General features: G+C 46.4%; 1 protein-coding gene across 1 annotated transcript; it reads right to left on the reverse strand.

Moving 5' to 3' along the window:
- Positions 1-9669: 9669 nt before the first annotated feature.
- Positions 9670-10452, reverse strand: LOC135398655 (uncharacterized). The gene has a single exon (XM_064630040.1). It carries the CDS (start codon positions 10450-10452, stop codon positions 9670-9672), a length of 783 nt encoding a protein of 260 aa, XP_064486110.1.
- Between the last annotated feature and the right edge of the window lie 9106 nt (positions 10453-19558).

Raw genomic sequence — 19558 nt, forward strand, 5'->3', positions numbered from 1 at the left:
GAGTCTGGAACAACATAGAAGGGACAATCACATACAAGGCCTCAAGTTGCCTAAGAAATTAACGATGAAAGATGAAAGCTGGCTAACCTATTCAGTGACTTTCATCTTTCACCGCAAGGTTTGTCGACGATTCCATACAGGGTGGTCCACCAACCATGATAGAGATTCATAGTAAAAAACGTAGGCCCCGGAGAGACATGCGGCCAAGAGATTTTTTTCTGCCAATAACTTTTGCCACATATTGCTAACACGTTTATTTCATTTCAATTGACGGAAAGTTAATTTCTTGAATTGAACTCCAAAATTTCCCAAGGCAACCTAACGTTTTCTTTGCGGAAATGGGTTCCCCGTGGTCATTTTACTCAGTATAGTACATAATGCCACTCGTAATGCAATGGCAATTGCCGAAATAAATTCGCCGAAAATCCGGGGAAATAAGCCCTTGACTCCGCCTCTTTTTTGACGGCTCGGAGTTTGAGCGCAAAGCTGCGAAGAAAGGAGGTTACATTGACACGCCACACGAGGGGGAAAGGGTTACAATCCGTCGGGTGACCTCATTTTTGATAAGATAGCTCTGATTCCCGCATCACCGCGCGTGTTTGTTCCGTGCGTAAGACTTGTAACCCTTTCCCTCCTCGTGTGGCGTGTCAATGTAACCTCCTTTCTTCGCAGCTTTGCGCTCAAACTACGAGCCGTCAAAAAAGAGGGGGAGCCAAGGACTCATTTCCACGGATTTTCGGCGAATTTATTTCGGCAATTGCCATTGCATTACGAGTGGGATGATGTGCTATACTGAGTAAAATGAATTTTTACTATGAATTTCTATCATGGTTGGTGGACCACCCTGTATACTGCAAGCCAAGTTTCTCATCTTCGATCTTCTCTCTCAGGAAAAAGTACCTTAAGGTCACCCTGCTTGCTTCTTTCAGATACCGTATTTTCTGGTGTGTAACGCGCGCGTTATACAATAAAAAAGTGCTCTGAAGAGGTCCTGCGCGTTATCTAACGGTGCGCGTTATACACGGAAATATTTTCCTGTGGGGTACCTTTTCGAGTCGGTGACGTACAAATTCTAGCCACTTCCAGGGTGTGCTGTGGCTCTCTACCATATCTCTTAGGCTCAGTTGACAAAACCGGCGAAAGGACACTGGACTTCATAAACGGTTAATGATGCTGCTTAAGGATGCTATTCAGCAGTCAATAATCTTGAATTCATTTCAGAAGAATGGCGTGATTGAGAAGGGACGTGAAACGGAAAGCAGAGAGGATCGACACTGAAGTATGCTATGACAGCGACGCTGTTGCATCGGAGTTTAACGGATTCGACTAAATGTGTTTCAAATATATCACATGCGTATATGATGCATCGCTTCGGTTTATTGTGTATACCGGTGGCCGTACAGAAGCTTGCAGCAGCATTGCGGTGCGCGTTATATACATCGAACATTTTTCAAACTCGACCCGTTTTTAGGGGTGCGCGTTATACACCGGAAAATACGGTAGTTGGCCCCTGTTTGTTTTGTTATGTCTCTTGGGAACCTTGAGTTGCATTTGTTTCGCTCTCTCAACATTCACTTCTATTTACGTGTACTGGAGTAGTCTGCCCGATTTCATCTTGGACTCACATGTCCATGTTTCTCTTCTTTCATCCAATCAAAAACTATATCCGTTGGAGAACATGCTGCATGCATATAATGGACTGTTGCCACTCGGGTGGAGTCCGTCCCGAAGCCACGTTCTTGAGGGTATGTATCGATTTTAAGCTTTCGAGTGGTAAAAATGATTTCTTGATATATCTTCCTTCTTCATCCGCAATCAAGTTCATAATAACGTTCAGGCAGATTATACATATCACTGCGGAGAGGATTCCCTGAGGTTTGCCTATAACCCAGGCTTTGTTAGAAACTGGACGTTAGAGACACAGGCATATCAGTCATGCCAGGTCAGCATGCACACCTGTAGCACGCAAGCCCCATTTCTGCTGCAGAGCCACACACATTGCACTTATTGCAGTGTTCGGCTGGCGTCAACAGAAAATGCGTCGGCTCCGGCAACTGTGTACTGTTGAGCAATAAAATGTGACACGCCAGTCGTTCACAAACTCCTGTAAGTGATGTGGCCAACACTGTATGCCACCAATACTCATACTCAGTTAGTATAACCTCAGTTGATTGAACAGTCGATATACTCTGACCAGAACATAACACTTCGAACAACACACAACATATTCGCAATGGACCGTCTACAACGATTCGTGATGTGGCCTATATACAATCACTAACACTCGCATGCGGGCTCCGACTGTATGCCGTATATCTGCAGTCCCGAAAGATCATGACATCCAATTTCAGTAGATACAGCGGCGATGCTTGCAATGAGGCAGCGGATTCGTTTGCCCGCGCAGTCACCAACAGTCACCTTCAAGTATAAGGTTCTATGGACTACTAAGGAACTATATGGACGCAAAAAAGACCATCACGGTATACTCCAGCAGCAAATGTGCAATGACTCCATGACTCCTGACTAACAAGCTGCACGGATACCGCTCTTGCATATAGAGCCTGAGGTGCATCCGTGCTTCACAAAGCTGCAACAGTTCATGATGCGGTTGTCCATGTAAGAGATGGTCATTTTGAGCAGCGCCTTCACACGGCTTTGGCAGCTTCGTGCGTTGCCGACTCCTCAGAGGGTTCTCATTTATTATTCATTTACCCAGACATAAAACCCCGTTGTGCTAAAATATAGGGTAAAGTGGGGCTGCTTGAAGACGGGGACAAGTTGAGGACAGTTTGGGTTTTTCGCGTGGCATTTTCTTAGCAATATTGTTTTCTCGTCTGTGACACCAGGGTGAGCACAGCCGTTGTCTGGGCTTTGAAGTAACGTGTTGACGTTCTGTACGTGGCTTTTTAGAAAGACGTGAGACGCTGTTTTGCAGATGTGATCGAGGTAAGAGGGGCCTTTTTTTGTCCCATCTGTAGCTTTCGCGAGCATTGACTTCCAATTTGCTCATTTCTGCTCCTCGGCTAATAAAATATGACCTCGCCGTTATGATGCTGTGTCACTGCCCTGTGTTTCCATGTGCACTACTCGTTGGCTGACCGTTTCGGCTGGCCCAAATAAAAGACAAAATTTAAACCCGCATTAATTTTTTGATGTCCTCAACTTACCCGTATAGGGTGGGGTAAGTTCATGAAAATATGTAGCCTGTCATTTTTGGCTCGTACGAAATAGCACCACAGTAACTTGTGCATCATTTCTCAAAGGTTTGGGGATTCAGTTAACGAATTATGGTACAATATAGGCGATTATTCTGACTGTTATTAACAAAATAGCTCAACGGCTCAATAGCTCAACGGCTTGATAACGGTCAGCTCAACTGTCTTCAACATAGACCACCTTACCCTACTTTGCGTGGTCGCTCCTGTTGGACTGGCTGATGGTGAATTGAACGGCATCTCGAACGGTTCCAAACGTTATTTTTTTAAATGATCACCCTCTATTTCCGATCTCTTCACACAAATATATTGGCAATGATGGTAAATATAGACGCTCACCATAGAATTTTAACGTGATACATGCGACACACTTGTCTGAAATCTTGAGCCGCTCCACAAGTACCCCCTACCAGCCGTGCCGTCGATACGGAACAGGAAAATATTGCTGGACCTATACAATATCTGTGGATAAACTTCTATGCAGCGACAAAGGAGAGACATACAGACCAGTACAAACAGGTCTATACATGCTATCAACTGTGACGTTAATACAAAATGTTTGTATATGACAAGCAGTCGTAGGACTAGTGATTCTGTTAGATCTGGATGGTTGTAGTCGTAGTCACTTGTTGTTGATGATGATGAACAACAATTGAGCAACAAATGTCGGTACAGTGATTTCTTAAAGTTATTAAGTGGAGTAGCGTGACTGAAACGAATGCTGAAGTTGTTAAAAAAAGATGGGATGAGGAATAGAGTTGATTGCACTTCGTAGTTGGTTCTAATTGAGTTAGTTTTGCAATTTGGAAAATTTCTGATATGATTGTAGAAATTTGGGGCAGATACGGTCGAAGAAGCATAGACGCAGAACAAACAGAGATGTTTGGTGTTCGTCTATTTCTTCGCCCGTGTCTCGGTGCGGGGGGGGGGGGATATGTTTATTAAGAAAAAAGAAAGGAAAGGTCAGCCAGACGGAGGTCGGCTTGCTATGATATGATATTGCAAAGGGAGTCTGAGTATTTTGTCAGTCAGCAACGCAGCAGCGGTTTTTATGTGCAATGTCTGTCTGCTGCCCACGGCGCCTTACTGTGAAAGTATGTATATAGTCTTATTTCAAGTCTCCCAAAAAAAGGCGTACGCCTCCCATTTTCAACAAGTCAGGGCAGATAACGATATCATTCGGGATGATGGAGCTTGCCAGCTAGGAGCTTGCCATGCGGTGTAGTTCATTTTTAAGAGTGTATGTCTCCTAAAGTTTGCAGAGAAATCAGCAGATAGATAGATACAGGCAGACATCAGCGAGACAACATTCATCCGCTACTGATGCCCATGCAGGATCTCGGAGACGCGCATGCGCCTTGAGGAGGAACAAGGAGTGGTCGATACGGGATCTAAATGGAAAAGCCAGTCATCGCCATAGCAACGGCTCCGTTGCAACCTCTCTTGGCCGATCGAAGGCGAAAGACACTCGTTGATCCGCAACCCATATAAGCTCCTCTCGGCATCCATCTTTGGCATGAACGAAGGGTGAAACGGTTTGTAGCGAAAATTTTCGCTATTTTTGCTTCCTGCACACAGATACGATTTGGTTTCCCTGTGACACGAAATGTATTTTGAATAACACATCACTTTGTGTATATATTTGTGTGACATCTTGAATGATAGAGAGGCGACGTATGCACTTAATCAAAACAGAACTTCATCAAGCACCTTCACCACATAACGCGCTGAAGGCAAACCATTCCACATATGACACCGTTTTCTCTCTTGGGAAAGCACGGGACGGACTGCTTTTGTGACAATTAACATAACTGCACAAGTGTCACAAAAAGGCGCCCACGTCTCTTTTCGAACCAATCTGGAGAGATATCGATGCCATTCGAAATTATGGTTGGCTATATAGGAGCGGGCTATAGGAGTCTGTTATGAAGCTCTCTTTTAAGAGAGTATACAAGACGTTCCTACACCCCCGAAAAAACAGAACTTCGCCCGCCTAACACGTTCCTCGGGACAGTGATCAGAACAAAGCCTGACGATGGACAGCTTGCGATTCATCGTTTCACAAGAGGTTTATACTGTTGGACTTCGCCGAAGGAGTTAAACCGTGCTGTTCCCCGAACCGATGTTCCAGCCAAATGAATCTGCGGTGGGGCTGCACTATCCCAATGTCGTGCCATAACGCATGTCAAAGTGGAACGTTGAGATTGCAAGTCGTGTGGCAGTGCCTTTTTCTTGGAGGGTGGGGGGAGGGGGATTTATGCTAGGAGTCGAAAACACGTCGGCAGACGATTTCACTTTCTCCTACTTTTTTTCTACTTACAAACAAACAAACAAACAAAAGGACTTTCCGCACGTGAGGGCTAATATTGTCAATATAGACAATCATAATGTGCAATGGCCAAAGGTTATGTCAACAAGTTCTGTTTTGAAAGTGTCACGTTTTGACATAGATATCCATCTTGAAAAACAACATCATTCATCCAATTTCCATCATCGACGGCAACACATTTCTAACATTTTTGTGGGCATATGCGAATAATCAAATTTTTCGAATACCGAATCAAATAATTCTAAATTTGATTCGATTTCCGGATCGAATACAGAATTCTATATTCGCATTTGGAATCGAATCGATGTTTGTTGCAAACCTAAAACAAGGAGCGCTACTTCATATTCTGGTCCGTATGAATATATCGCGTATACATGCTGCACACACGTTTTGCACGTTTTTCCATACACGTGATGCGTGAGTATATGCGGGCCTGTTATACCGCTACACGCTTCGTATTCGTTGAGGTTATGTATCTACATGTATAGGCTTCATATTCATTTCGGTTTTAAAATAAGTATTCGCACATGCCTACAATTTGGCACAGAAATACCTCCTCATGTCGTGCAAATTATCAACATTGATACGCTGTAATGTTGCACAAAGTGATTCGTGGAAGCCACGAATAGGACCGAGTGTCCCATATAATCACTAGATTTCACAATACGATTATTGTCCCGTCGCGTCATCACACTGTATTCTATCCTGCAAACAAAGTCCTCGCCACAACTACCCCTCCAGGTTCACACCCAACCATTCAACAACCTCCGTTCTCTTGACAACAACGTGCGGCCCCTTCCTTTCCACGCACCATGTGATCACCTCATTTCCATGCTAAAACTACCCCCACCCCTGATCCCTTCTCAATACTCCAACCGTTAACACGCATTCGCGAAACGATATGAAAACTACAGAAACTCAAAACTCGGCAGGCACACAATCACTTATTCATAGGGACCCGCATGAGAACAAGACGACGCGCAACCTCAAAACGCGAGCAGCCACATTCCCCTCTTTTGACCCTCTCGCACCCCCTCCTGCGGTGCAGTCTTCCTGCCTCTCGTCTCTGATTGGTTGGCTACGCTATAACGCTGCTCCGCCTCTGGCGTTCGTCGCTCGCTAGTGGGGAAACTTGGCTGCGACAACGAGCGCCGCCTACCAGTGAAGGGCTCTGTTATTTCTTTATCCTTTCCTGTGGCGCATTGGGTTTCCTGCTGGTCGCATGGCGCGCTGTATCGAAGCGGGATAACGCAGAACGGGTGAGAAGGATCGAGATCCCAACTGAAATGGACGCCCGTCGTCTGCGAAGAGGCGATCCAAGATGGCGGATGCTTTTATCTTCCTTCCGTTCGGAGCACAACGAGCGCCCTTTGGGAATTCCGAAAACGCTCTCGGTTTTCTTGCCGGCTTCATCGCTGGTGTGTTCTTTGTGGTGTTCTAACATGTGCACATCACATGTAACATGTTACACGTTACGTGTTTTACTAGGCCTCGTGTGGGGTTTCGTTCGCACTTTTTTTTTTTTTTTTTTTCAGCATCTGTGAACATAGAAAATCTCGGAACACAATGATGAAAGATGGAAGTCACTGAAAAGGTTAGCCAGCTGTAGGACTCGAACCCACATCTTCTGGCTTGAGGCTTCTGGCATTTGAGGCGTTGTATGTATTTGTCCTTTCTATGTGTTCCAGCTTCAGGACATCAATTGTCTCATGCTCGGAACACAACAATTACTTTCTGATGTATGATCTCACATAATCTATTAGATACAGAGGAAAAGAACACAATGGCAAAAATAGAACTGTGACGTCATTTGCAATTTTCAATGTTGCTGGCTCAAGAGCTCCTGCACTCTTAAAACGGAACTTCACCGCAAAGCACGCTCCTAACGGACCATCATCTCGAATGACATCGTTCTCTCCCCTGATTTGCTGGAAACCGGAGGCGTACGCCATTTTTGTGACAATTATGAACTGCCTTAGTATCACAAAAATGGCGTACGCCTCTCGTTTTCAACAAATCAGGGGAAAGAACGATGTCGCTTGGGGCGGTGGTTGGCTAGGAGCGTGCTATGTGGTGAAGTTCATTTTCAAGAGCGTGCGCATTCACGCTCTAAGTCAATCATCACCCCAAATGATATCCTCTCCTGTGCTCTTAAAACAAAACTTTACAGCAATGCATGCTTCTAGCCAACCATATTCCCGAATGGCACAGTTCTCATTTGATCAAGACCACAGGCGAACACCATTTTGCTGACTGCAAAATGCATTCTGCAATTATATTAAAGGGGTTGCGATACTTTGGTCGATGTGGTTCATTGCATCAAGAACGCACTGCACTACACACAGAGTATTGCCGGGGAAAAAATCGTGTCGTATATATAACTGGCGTGATTTAAGCCCTTGCTTGAACACACGTATACTCGTCAAGTATTGACATCGGACCTCCGGTCTGATGCACGTTGTGGGCCTCTTGTGTACCTCCCCAAAGGGATAGGCGTCTCATGGGATAAGGTACACATCCATTACACCGAAGCGGAGACAGTAACCAAGGCCGGCGATAGAGGGGGCGAATAAGGCGGCCGCCTTCGGCCCAACGCTTGCGAAGCGATAACCCTATCATTCGTGGCAATGGTTGGCGCAGAGCATGCTATGCGGTGAAGTTCAGTTTTCAGAGTGCAGGCAGAGCGCATTGCTGCATGCGCTACTCCGCGCCAGATATACCAGAATCAATTAATTAGTAAAATAATAATAATAATGAATCCCTAAGTGTCGACGCGAATAAATTGACGAGCGTATGCAAATGAGCCACTCACTGGTCAGCTCCTGGCCAATCTCTCAACGATATTTACCAAAAAGAAAGTTCTCCATATAGTGTCACCCGTTTCCGAATCACTCACCTTTGGACTTTTCGTAAAACACCCGGCATATATCTCTAATGTTGTGTCGAAATCGCATTTTTACTCTTTCCATTTCTATGTATTAATGACTGTTCTATCGCGCAGTGTACCTGTTTTAAATATTGAAACCTTCCCGACGGCAAAGTGCTCCGTTTCTGAATGACTCTTCTGTTGCTTCCCCAATAGGAAAGCGCGTGGTAACGTGCAAACACATAAAAAAAAAAGAAAAGAAGGCGCAATCCTCTTCAATGCACGAGGATTAGGCTTAAATTCCATCGTCTCTGAAAGCAAGCGTGGGGAACGAGAGCGTATCGAAGCGACGAGCGCTAGGAGGTGCTGCAGTTGGTATAGGCCGATGTCGATGATGATGTCCCCGGGGAGCGAGGGGCGACGTCCTTTGTTGGCAGACATTAACAGATTAATGCTGGGGTAATTGAAATCAACATAATTGATGTTGGGCCGGGAGCGACGCTAAATCCGTGGGCGTCGCTCTCTGACGTTTGGGGGCGCTGCGAGCGCTCGTCTTGTTAATAAAGCAGTCGTCTGTCAGAGCGAGATTAACTTTTTCAGACGACTGCTCGCTCCACCAAGCGGGGAAAATAGTGGTGTGTGGAGTGGGAATAATGTACTGGTGCTTCGCTGAATGCGTATACGCGCGAGCATTTATAGCTCTATGGGGAGGAAGAAAGTGGTAGCAACCGGGAAGAAGTGCTGAAATTGATGCAGTTGCGTAGCACGCGGCTTCTCGTATTGGGGAACATTCGATATGTAAACTTGCTGGTCGCAAGGAGGGCACCATGCAGTTACAGGGACCAGACCGCGATCAATGAGGCTGCGCGATCCATAACTGCTACGAATTTATTTCAATCACGTGAATGACAGCTTCCACAGCATTGAGCACGTACGCCCCGGAAATCTATTCTGTATCTCGACCTCCCACCTTATCTCACCACGTAAGGCCGGGCATACGTACATATCACCGGCAGTGTAACGTCTTATAATGGAGAGTTTTAACCGGACGCTAAGTGACATATGCTCCGCATGTGTATATCGACGCTCCGACTATGGGATCACACCTTGCAGTATATATACGAAACGTTTATGTTTGTCAACGTTATGTGAATGTTTATGAAACTCATCGACGCCGACGATGGCTTCGACGAGGAGAGTAACGCTGTGCTGGCAGCGGAGAAACGTTGACGTTCAGGGCCCGGTATTCACCACATGGTTTAATCACCCGTTTTCTTGGGAACCATGTGGAATGCTGAAGACCAGCTATTGTCAGAAGTCGAGCGATGCCGATTTGAAGCATTTGCTCGAACTCCTGGCGGGCGATGACGAGCTTTTCTGGTGCAAGACGGCGTGGTTTGGCATGGGTGGGATGGCCCGTGGTGACGATGTACAACATCGTGTTGCACGGGACGACTCCAGTCAGAAAGCTGGGTAAGGCTGGGGAAGTCGGCGAGCAACGTTCCGTAAACAGTTTGCGGGCTGGCTGGTTTAATGCCAAGGACGCTGTGCCGCGCAGAACGGTGGAACTTTAGAATGCCGGCCACAGAAAGTGTCGTCGTTGAGTCGACAAGACGCCGACGGGCGGTGTCAACCATGAGACGGAAGTGGTTCAAGAAGTCAACGACAACAACGGGGTGCGTGACGACGGCCACGAGGAAAATCCAGCGAAATTGCCGTCGCAAAGCCAAATCCAGAGCCGAGGACCTCTCAGCATAGACAGGAACGGCGGTGCCGTTGACTGCGGAGAGGTGACGAATGGGGGAACGTCGACAGTCCAGGGCGCTTGCAGGCAACACACTGACTTGAGCACCTGTGCCGACGAGAAAACTGTAGCCGTGCGATTTGCCATCAACGAAAAACAGGCGACCTGGTCGAAAATTTAGAGGATCGCTCGCCGCCGTTATTGATCCTCCCTGCCGTTTCCTGGCTATCCACAGGGGCTGGTGCAGTTGCGTGCGGAAGCGCCGAATTTTGCGTGGTACCAGCAAGGCGGAAGACATCGGCCGGAGTGTGGGTTTGGTTAACGGGACGTTCTTCGCCGTTGGGCACGAGGAGGACGGCGGAACCTGGCCCGGTGCGAGAGGCGGCGCGGCGATGGTGAATGGTTGGGGGACAACGCTGAGGCCACCACGTCCGATAATCGCCTAATTTCTTCCGTAAGAGTAGCCACTTGCGAGAAAGAGGACTCAGCCGCCAAGGTGTCTTGTACAGGTGTCTTGGCAACGGGCGAAAACGAATGAATCGCGGAGACTGTGGAGGAGCTGACTCCAATGACCTTGTCCGCAAGCTTGGCAAGGGCTGAGAGATCGAGGTCAGAGGCAGTGGCCAGAATCATCTGCACTTGGCTGGGGAGCCGCTTGAGGAAGAGCTCCTTGAAGAGGGCGCGATCGAACGTCGTCGCGCGAGACCCAAAAAGATTCACCATGTGCCGAAACATCTGGGAAGGCCTTCGATCGCCAAGCTCCTCGGCATCGAGTAGGAGTTGGAGTCGCTTGCGCTCAGAGGCCACTGTGCGGTCCATAAGCGCTGTCTTGAGGGAAGTGTAGGGAGCGACAGGAGATGGGTGGAGGAGCAGGTCAGAGACTTCCAGCGAGATGCAGGACAGAAATTACGTGGAGATACTTCCGCTCCTCAGATGAGACGCTGGCGAGAGCGAACTGCGTCTCGGCCTGCACGAACCAAAGCTGCGGTAGCTGGCTGAAGAAAGGCGGTAGCCGGACGGCGAAGTGACCGACCTTGGACTGCGTAGAAGCGTAAGCGTGTGATTCAGCAGTCCCGGACGGGCCAGAGGGGGTTCGCCAGATGCTATGGAGGCTGTGGCATTGCGTGCGAGCGGCCGGGTCACCAGTATGGCGCCTCAAGGGAGAAACGGGAAGGCCGACGGTCAGAACAGGAATGATTTATTCGCGTAACGCGGCGATGACACGCCGCGTTACGCGAATAAATCATTCCTGTTGATGAGGCCAGGCCGCTTCTGCTTCAGAACCTTATGCACATCCTTGAGAACCTGGCAGTAATATGCACTATTGATGGTGGTACCAGTGGGCAGAAAATCAACATGAACAACGCCAGCCTTGTCCCAGAAAACCGTGGATAAACGTTGGATGTTCTCAGGAAATCTGACACTGGGCTCTGAGCCGCCCCGGCCGGGATCGTCCACAGGGTGCACTAATGTACGGCCGTCTCAGAACCGTTTGCATCACTCAAACGCTTTGCTGCGGCTAAGTGTATCGTGGCCATACTGAGCCTGAAGTGTTCGGTGAATTTCAGATGACTTTACGCCTTCATTCACGAGAAACTTCATGACTATTCGCTGTTCGATGTACGCGCTCACCAAGTTGTCTGCCATCTTGGCCAGCACGTGTCTTCTGTTTTGCACAAACTTTGGACCACCATGTGGGGAACGTGGAGGCCTGTCGCGTGTGAAAATGACGAAAAAGAAGTAGCGCGAGCCATTTGTATACTCAGGAGTCAGAAAGTCCCGGTTTGACTTGAACACCCCTTGTAGTTCAAAACAGGTGACAGACAGGCTACTATGCAATTGGCGCCTCAATGATATACTGCCAGAATAAAGTAATAATTTAATGCTGACTGCCCACCACAGTGAGGCCACCCACTGCAAGTGAGTACAACTATACATGGCAATCACTTCTGCAGCACCAGCTCTCTATACGAACACGCATCCCGCCTAAACCGTTTCGCGAACCGGTAGCCTCTTCAGACTGATTGATCAAGGTGAGCAGCCGGAAATGTATTTTCGGTACAGTTCAGCAAAAACTAAAGGTTTAGAGTAACCCAAACAACCTATCTCTGTTCTACGCCTGAGGAAAGGTCCGCGTCCCACTGTAGGTCTGTCTAGTTTTGTTGTAAATTGTCCTAGCTGCTGAAAAGGTTTACGTCATCAGCAGAGTACACGTAACGGCTGCAGAGAGCGGTGACATACCTGAATATTCCAGCAGTTCCCTAATTTGAGCTACTGTCGCGGATACCATGGTCCCGTTCATGCTGTCACGCTAGAAAACATGCATCCTTCGACATGTGGTAAAAAATACCAGTTCATATACATATCTGATCAACGTTCATGGTAGTAGTGATATTCGCATATATTCGCAACATATATACATCTTATAGTTACCTTAGCTTCGTAGGCCACGATACCTTTGAGTCGGGGAAATATATATATCTCAAGCCTCCAGGCAGTACACAAAATGTATTGTTGTACTTCGCAAAATGCGACTTCGGACGCAGTTTTCTGTCTTAAGGTTTCTGTCGGAGAAACATTAATCTTTTCTTTTTTTTTTTTTTTGCAACTTTTTTATAAGCGCAATATATTCGAGTCATGTTGCTGTAGCACACGCAATGGGACACAATGGGACCTTGTGAAGTCTGGTTACGCTGCCGGCGCCGCTACACCAGAGCCCTGATGGTATGCAACATTTCATTAGAGCAATGCGGACCGACATGCTGCTTGGTCCACGGCGAAATTCAGGGCACCGGCGCAGTGTACTAAAAGCACTACTGACTTTTCTGAACCACGACCTACTAGATTATAGCGACCATGTTATAATCGGCAAACCCAATGAGGAGTCCGTCCGCACGATCCGCTAGGGGCACTACTCATCGGCCCGCGAGATCTGCATAACGATTGGACGATGGAAATTTGAATTTTGAACGCGCAGAAGCGGACGCACTGTTATCGTAGCAGACAACAGCAACAGTTCCTATGAAACCGCGTAGAATGATGATGATAATCAACTTTAGAGGGAAGCATCTCTTGTGGTACATTCACCACCTATACAAATATACTAAGGTAAGCTAAAGTACAGATTACTGTCGAAATTGAGGAAGCAATAACTGGGCCGATGAGTAGCGCCACCGCTAGCCTCCAAATGCGGCGCCGGGAAGGGGTCCGTATGACATGGCCGCTATAATCTTGTAGGTCGTGTTCTGAACAATATATGATGTTGGACCTCAATGTGAAGCCTATGATTACATCTTCACCAAATTACCTCTCGCAATGGGGAAGACTATCCCTGTCGCGCTGAAAGATATCCCCTTAACCATAACCATTAAAACATAACCATTAAAATAAAGTCTTGTACGTGACGCCACAAATCAGATGGAGACTTCACTGTAGACAAAAGTCACAAAACAAGATGATCATGACAATGGATGGCTTTACGTCGCGAGACGACTATGATCATGATGCGACGTCAATCCATGGACTCATTTTGCCACATGAGGGTTCTTTTATATATAGCGTGTGCCGATATCTCAGCCGACGGCACACCGTAACGTCCCTCGCGGAACATGGCGTGCCTAAGCAACTTGTACGCTTCCACCAAGTCGCTAGCGTCCCCGGTCGGCTTCAAACCTGCATCCTTGGAATCAGCAGGTAGACACGTTCCCAACTGTTCCACCAAAAAATAACTGTTTGTTCGAAAGGACTCTTCTGCGCCGCATTGTTAAACACCGCTCCAAAGCATCCGGACACGACAACGTGACATCACATTTCCTATTGCTACTTCCTCAAAGCTATGGTGGCTTGCCCATCACCGCAGCTATAGTACATCTGCAAGGCAACTTGGTTCCATAAACTTTTCTTGTGCAGGAATCTACGGATATCAAAGGCCATCAACGCACGCACACGCGTTTCCATCGGGTCGTTTCCCTTTGGGTCGCCCTGCATGCTCTTCCGAACGATTCCTGTGGGAGTAATGTACATGGCCGTCATGCTGCTGAGCAAATAGGACGGCTGTACTGCCGCCACTATTATGGTAGCTCTTATCAGGACCTATCATTAGCCACGCAATTTGCATTCGCTTTCCGCTGAGCGGATGCCCTTCTTTTCTATCTGGGAGATAAGTACGCCGTTAGGCACGCCTTGACTGACAGCTGCGCTTCCGGTCTGTGCGTGGATTCAGACGGTGCATGCTCCGGCCTATATTGCACGGGCAAATATTTCAGAAAATGAGGCTCGCTGAACAAAAGATGAAAAAGTAGGATAACGATCGGTTTGTGTCCCTGGGCTTCCTCCGCGGTAAGTGTCCGTCAGGTTGAGCAGGTTCCTTCATGTTTCGTCGGTGCAATCAACCCCATTCATTTGTTGTACCAATAATTTGAAAAGACCATGACGGGAGACGATTGCAGTTTGAGTGCATATTGACATGTGTCTCCATCTCGTGCTGCTCGGTAAGAACTACTGCGAAAACAGCAACTTCATTTTCAAGAGCGTTGCGGATGTGTTTCTTAGGTTAGGTTGGGTTGGGTTGGGTTTAAGGCTGGATCAGGTCCGATAAGAAAAATATGCAGTAATCGGCTCCTGCAAATGAGGGGACGGCAGCTCCAAATCGCACGTGAGTGTAAGAAGAGAAAAGCGTAATTAGGAAAATGTGAAAGGAGAATTGAAATATATTTGGTAGTCATCGAAAAAGTCAGGCAACGGCGAGTGTCGAATGAGGCACCTCGTGATGTCGAAAGAAGAAGTTTCCCGGGGGCTCCGCACGTTGGTCGCTTCATAGAATGTGAAAAAACTGAAAATTAACCTGTCGAATGTTGAAAAATAAATACAGGGGAATAAATAATTGAATCGCATGAATCGAATTGCTATAAACCGAAAAACATTTATAGAAGCAGCAGATGTAAACGGAGAATGTTTGCAGGGCTCTGCGTATAGTAATCATTTTATAACCGAGGCGAAGCGGGAAGAAATACAATCGCAGTGTGGACGCTAGACGTATTGTTATGTAATCGTATACCGAATACATATATACGTAGGGAGTCACTTTTACGGGTTAAACCCGATTCGGCCGGTTATCCCCCCCCCCCTCCCCAACTGACCTCCGACCAATTCGGGTTAAACCAGATTTCTCCCCGAATTCCAGTCACTATGAAATGTTCAAGTGACGTTTCCACTGAAGACGAACAAAGGTCGCCACGTGCAACACATGTAAGAATGGGTCACTTACGTTCCCAGCAATACACCCATGTATGCCAGCACTGTCTATGCCGACGCGAATTGGCGCTGGTAGGTCACAAAAAAGGAAAAAAAAAAGATTAGGAAAGGACTTAATATACAAGAGGAGAAACAAAAACACCCGATAACACCCGAAGGCAGAATTATCTCCCGATTTCTCCTCGAATTACAGATTTAAAAATAGTGCCCGATTTTTACCCCTCGAATCTGAGAAAGGCATCTAACCCGAAAAAGTCACTCCCTATATACGTATACGCTATATCCGGACCTTCGTATCAAGCCGAGTTCACTTTGTTACATATATCTTCTCTGACGTTTCCGGACTTACACGCGATAAAGGACCCTATAGATATAGACATGTTGAATATTTTTGAACCGTTCTTTTGAACGGGTAACCGGGATTTCTTCAATCGGTTTAATTCGGGTTCAGCTCCAAGATGATGGCAGGAATATGGTTTTGGTTCAGTTCCGATTCAGCCGAAAAATTACGGTTATTTTCAGTTTTTAGTTCGGTTTTCTTCGACAACCTGTTGTCCCTATACATTCCTGCTCTCAAGTGCAGGTGAGTATCACGTGCGAGCTTCATTCAACGTGTGCAGGATACACCAGGATGCACACCAGCATACAAGGAGTAACATAAATACAGACAACCCCACAGAGAAGCTCCTTCCACATGCACGTCGCAGAAGTACGCATCGCTGGTCCTTTTCCTTGTTACTGTATAGCATGTTTCTACCCCAGATCTGTATATCTCGCTCAGTTAACTAAGGAAGTGTGTGTGCTCAAAGAGAAGATACGCATATATCACTCGGATCATAAGCCACCATTAATCACCTGCATTATCCGTGATATCGTGGCATTGTCACGCATGCGGGGTTCCTAATTTTATAAGCGTCCTCTTTCTCGCAACAAAGTAGTGGTCACTCCGAATTCATTACGGCGCCCTCGTGACTCTCGTCCTATCTCGAAGCGAGATCTCGCCTGCGACCGTAGCGTCGTCTGCGAGCGAGAGGGCGCACAAGTTGATGGAAGGAAGGGGCTGTGTCTGCTGTATTGTCGTACCCGGATGCGTTTTATCTTCTCCAGTGCTGTGGTATGGCTCACAGAACTAAGATAATAATATGAAAGTAAAATTCGCATATAATAAGACCATATGTGAAGCGTGGGACATTTATTTTGATCTGAGGCCATAATCTCAATCCGCGATGGGATTTTTGCTATGCAAAACTAAGCCCCAAATCCCCAAACTGGACCTAGTGTAGATGAAGCAATGCAATGATAACAAATAAGCTACGCACTAATACCGGGGCCACGTAGAAAGATATTCCTTCGGTGAAAGAATGTAACATAAAACCTCAAAAGATTGTTTAAATGTAAACGTTTCTTTAAATCTTATACTTACACGGAATGAGAACAACGACAACAACAACTTTATTTTCAGACGATGAATGGGTAGTTTCATCGCCAGCTTTGAGGGCGGAGCGTCAATGCGAATGACTGCAACAAAGCATGAATTGTTACGTTGTCAAACAAGGTTAATTGTAAACACGTACGTTCCCAGAAGAGAAAGCGAAACATAAGAAACCGAAACTCAAAAATTCCCGTCCCTTACTCGAAAATAATGTCCCTCTTAAAATAATAGCTGCCACACACAAAGAACATCCCGTGCCCGTTAACAAACCGCAAGTCTCCTTTTCCCAGACTCGTACTTTTCTAATCGATGCACGTGTGTACAACCATTAACTTGACCGGCAGTCTTCATTTTCCTCTTGCATCTAATTTCCGCATTTGTATGAACTATTACGGAAGTCACCCGATCACTGAGCGCGCAGTTTTATTTATTTATAATATTTATTTGTGCATTTTGCAGCCTTAGCTCGAGGCAAATTCTCGGAATACAAAGGAACCCATCATATAACCGCAGCAGCTGCATGCCGTATAGTTCCACCTTAAAACGACTTTCTTAAATTATTCGTCGAACGCCGCTACTGCGGTTTCAGAACGGGAATATTGAATTTTTTCTGCACGCAATTAGTGCTCTTGGGTATTTTCTTTCCTTTCTTTTGGTTTCTTTCTTTTCTTTTTTTTTTCGGGCGCTGCAGCTGGCATAAGAATTAAGTTGCGCATTTACTTAAGCGACCACACACACACCGTGCGTGTATTATAGGTAAGTAGGGCTTGATTGAAATGGTAGATAAAGGTCGGATAGAGGTGTGGTGTACTGGAAAAACGCGAGGCTAGTGTGCGCTATGTGAACAGCTGCCGTATTTCTTTTACGCGGTGGTGACTTGGAGCGGGATGTCTGTGTTTGTATGCATGCGTAATTGTTCATTTTCATAATTGTTTGTTTCCCGAAAGCGTCTAGAGTACACGCTTTCATTGAGCAGACCAGTGGAGGTGAATGGAGTGAACGACGAGGTAAAGGCTTGTTTGTTTTGTACTTGAGGTTGCTGGTGTTTGGCGGCGAGCATATATGTGGGTGAGAGAAACAATTTTGCGTAAAGTTAGCATCCAGGAGTCGGGGACCTATATTATTATTTCCTACTTATGTGTTGATTTGAATGTGCGAGTGCAGTATCAATCAATCAATCACATTTATCGTCGTATCAGTGGCTTTGCTTCCAAATTGCCTCCTCAATTTCCTTCAGTTTCACGCACTTTACATTATGTTACAAGCCAAAGCCGTAACAGTGTATACCTTCGTTCTTTTCTTTCTTTCTTTATTTTTTCTTGTTCGACCGATACTGGCTACTTTTTCTGATAACTGCTGCAACGAACGCATTTATCATCAAGGATCTCCTTAAACAAAGCGAGCTAGAAAGCTGATTTTTTTTTATTTAAAAAGTCTGTATACCCATTCGGTATAGATTGAAGCCATTACACGTGGCTCTTCGATCCGTCCCAACTCCCCACAAACAACGCGGGAAACGCTAACGAACCCTGGTTAACGAACCCTGGTTAACGAGCCAAACGTTAATTGGCGAGACCCCCTGTCATCAACCGACGACACAGCCTTCGTCAACAGAGAGGGAGTTGATCTTCGCACCAATAATCACGCCGCAAACCTTACTGGGCCCCCCACACGCGGGTGAACTAATCAGACGGCTTTTAATTGGGATCTTTTTATACCACACTTTCCTTGTTACGTTTTTCGCTTGGAACCTTAAACGAGGCCCGTCTAATACTAACCTTGCACGTGCAAGGCGCTCAGCACCATGGTAATTTGCATACGTAAAAGGTTTGGGGCACAGGGTACGGTGAAGTAGGGTGCATATACTGCGAACTGCGCGATTAATTGAATTTAGGATCGACGGTTGTCGGCACAACTTAGGTTTACGCAGCGCTGAACGGCAGAGAGGTTGTCGACGGTCGTTGGGATGACCTGTCTATTTGTTAACTACACACGCCTTTTCAATTATTGAACTTAGCTAAGTGAAATTGGCATACCAATTAACTTTATTTCACGAAGGTTTTCGTATGGGAAAGGCAGAGCAAAAAGCTGCAACAGTTCGACAAATATTAAGCAGTTGTGGACGCGAAGTTTATTGTGCTGTTGCAGAAACATATTTTGTGGTCTATTTCAAAGCTCTCATGTTACGTTTATGTTTAGTTTAGTTATGTTTTTAGAGAGTCGATCCCTGTTTATCCGGACTTCACTTATCCGGATCCCCCGCTATCTAGACAAAAATCGTGGAGAGGGATTTCAGTCCATGCATTTTAGCTTCATTTACCCGGGCTTCAGCTTCCAGATCCAGAGAAGAATTTGAGGAACCAGGAAAGTATCCAACAACCTGTTCCACTTTTCCGGTTTCGGGTCGGAGTCAGCGTGCGACCTGCATTTTCTCCAGCGGGGACGACAACCTTGAGGGTATACTCTATACTCTGCTTCAAGGATTTCCCCCTTTCCCATTGTACTCATGCGGTGCTGATGACCAGTTCAGCATTTGATGCTAAGAAGTAAACCAATATAAAGTCAGTCAGAAAGTCCTCCAGCAGATCTCGAATATACGAGTACCTCGATGTGGACGGACATGATGAAACGTGTGCCATCGATAGTTACTGGTGAAGACGTTGTTATTGTCGGTTGCAGTGACGACAGCCTTGAATTGCTTGAATCAGATGACGACACT

Source organism: Ornithodoros turicata, chromosome 6, assembly GCF_037126465.1.
Source record: "Ornithodoros turicata isolate Travis chromosome 6, ASM3712646v1, whole genome shotgun sequence".
Taxonomy (NCBI): domain Eukaryota; kingdom Metazoa; phylum Arthropoda; class Arachnida; order Ixodida; family Argasidae; genus Ornithodoros; species Ornithodoros turicata.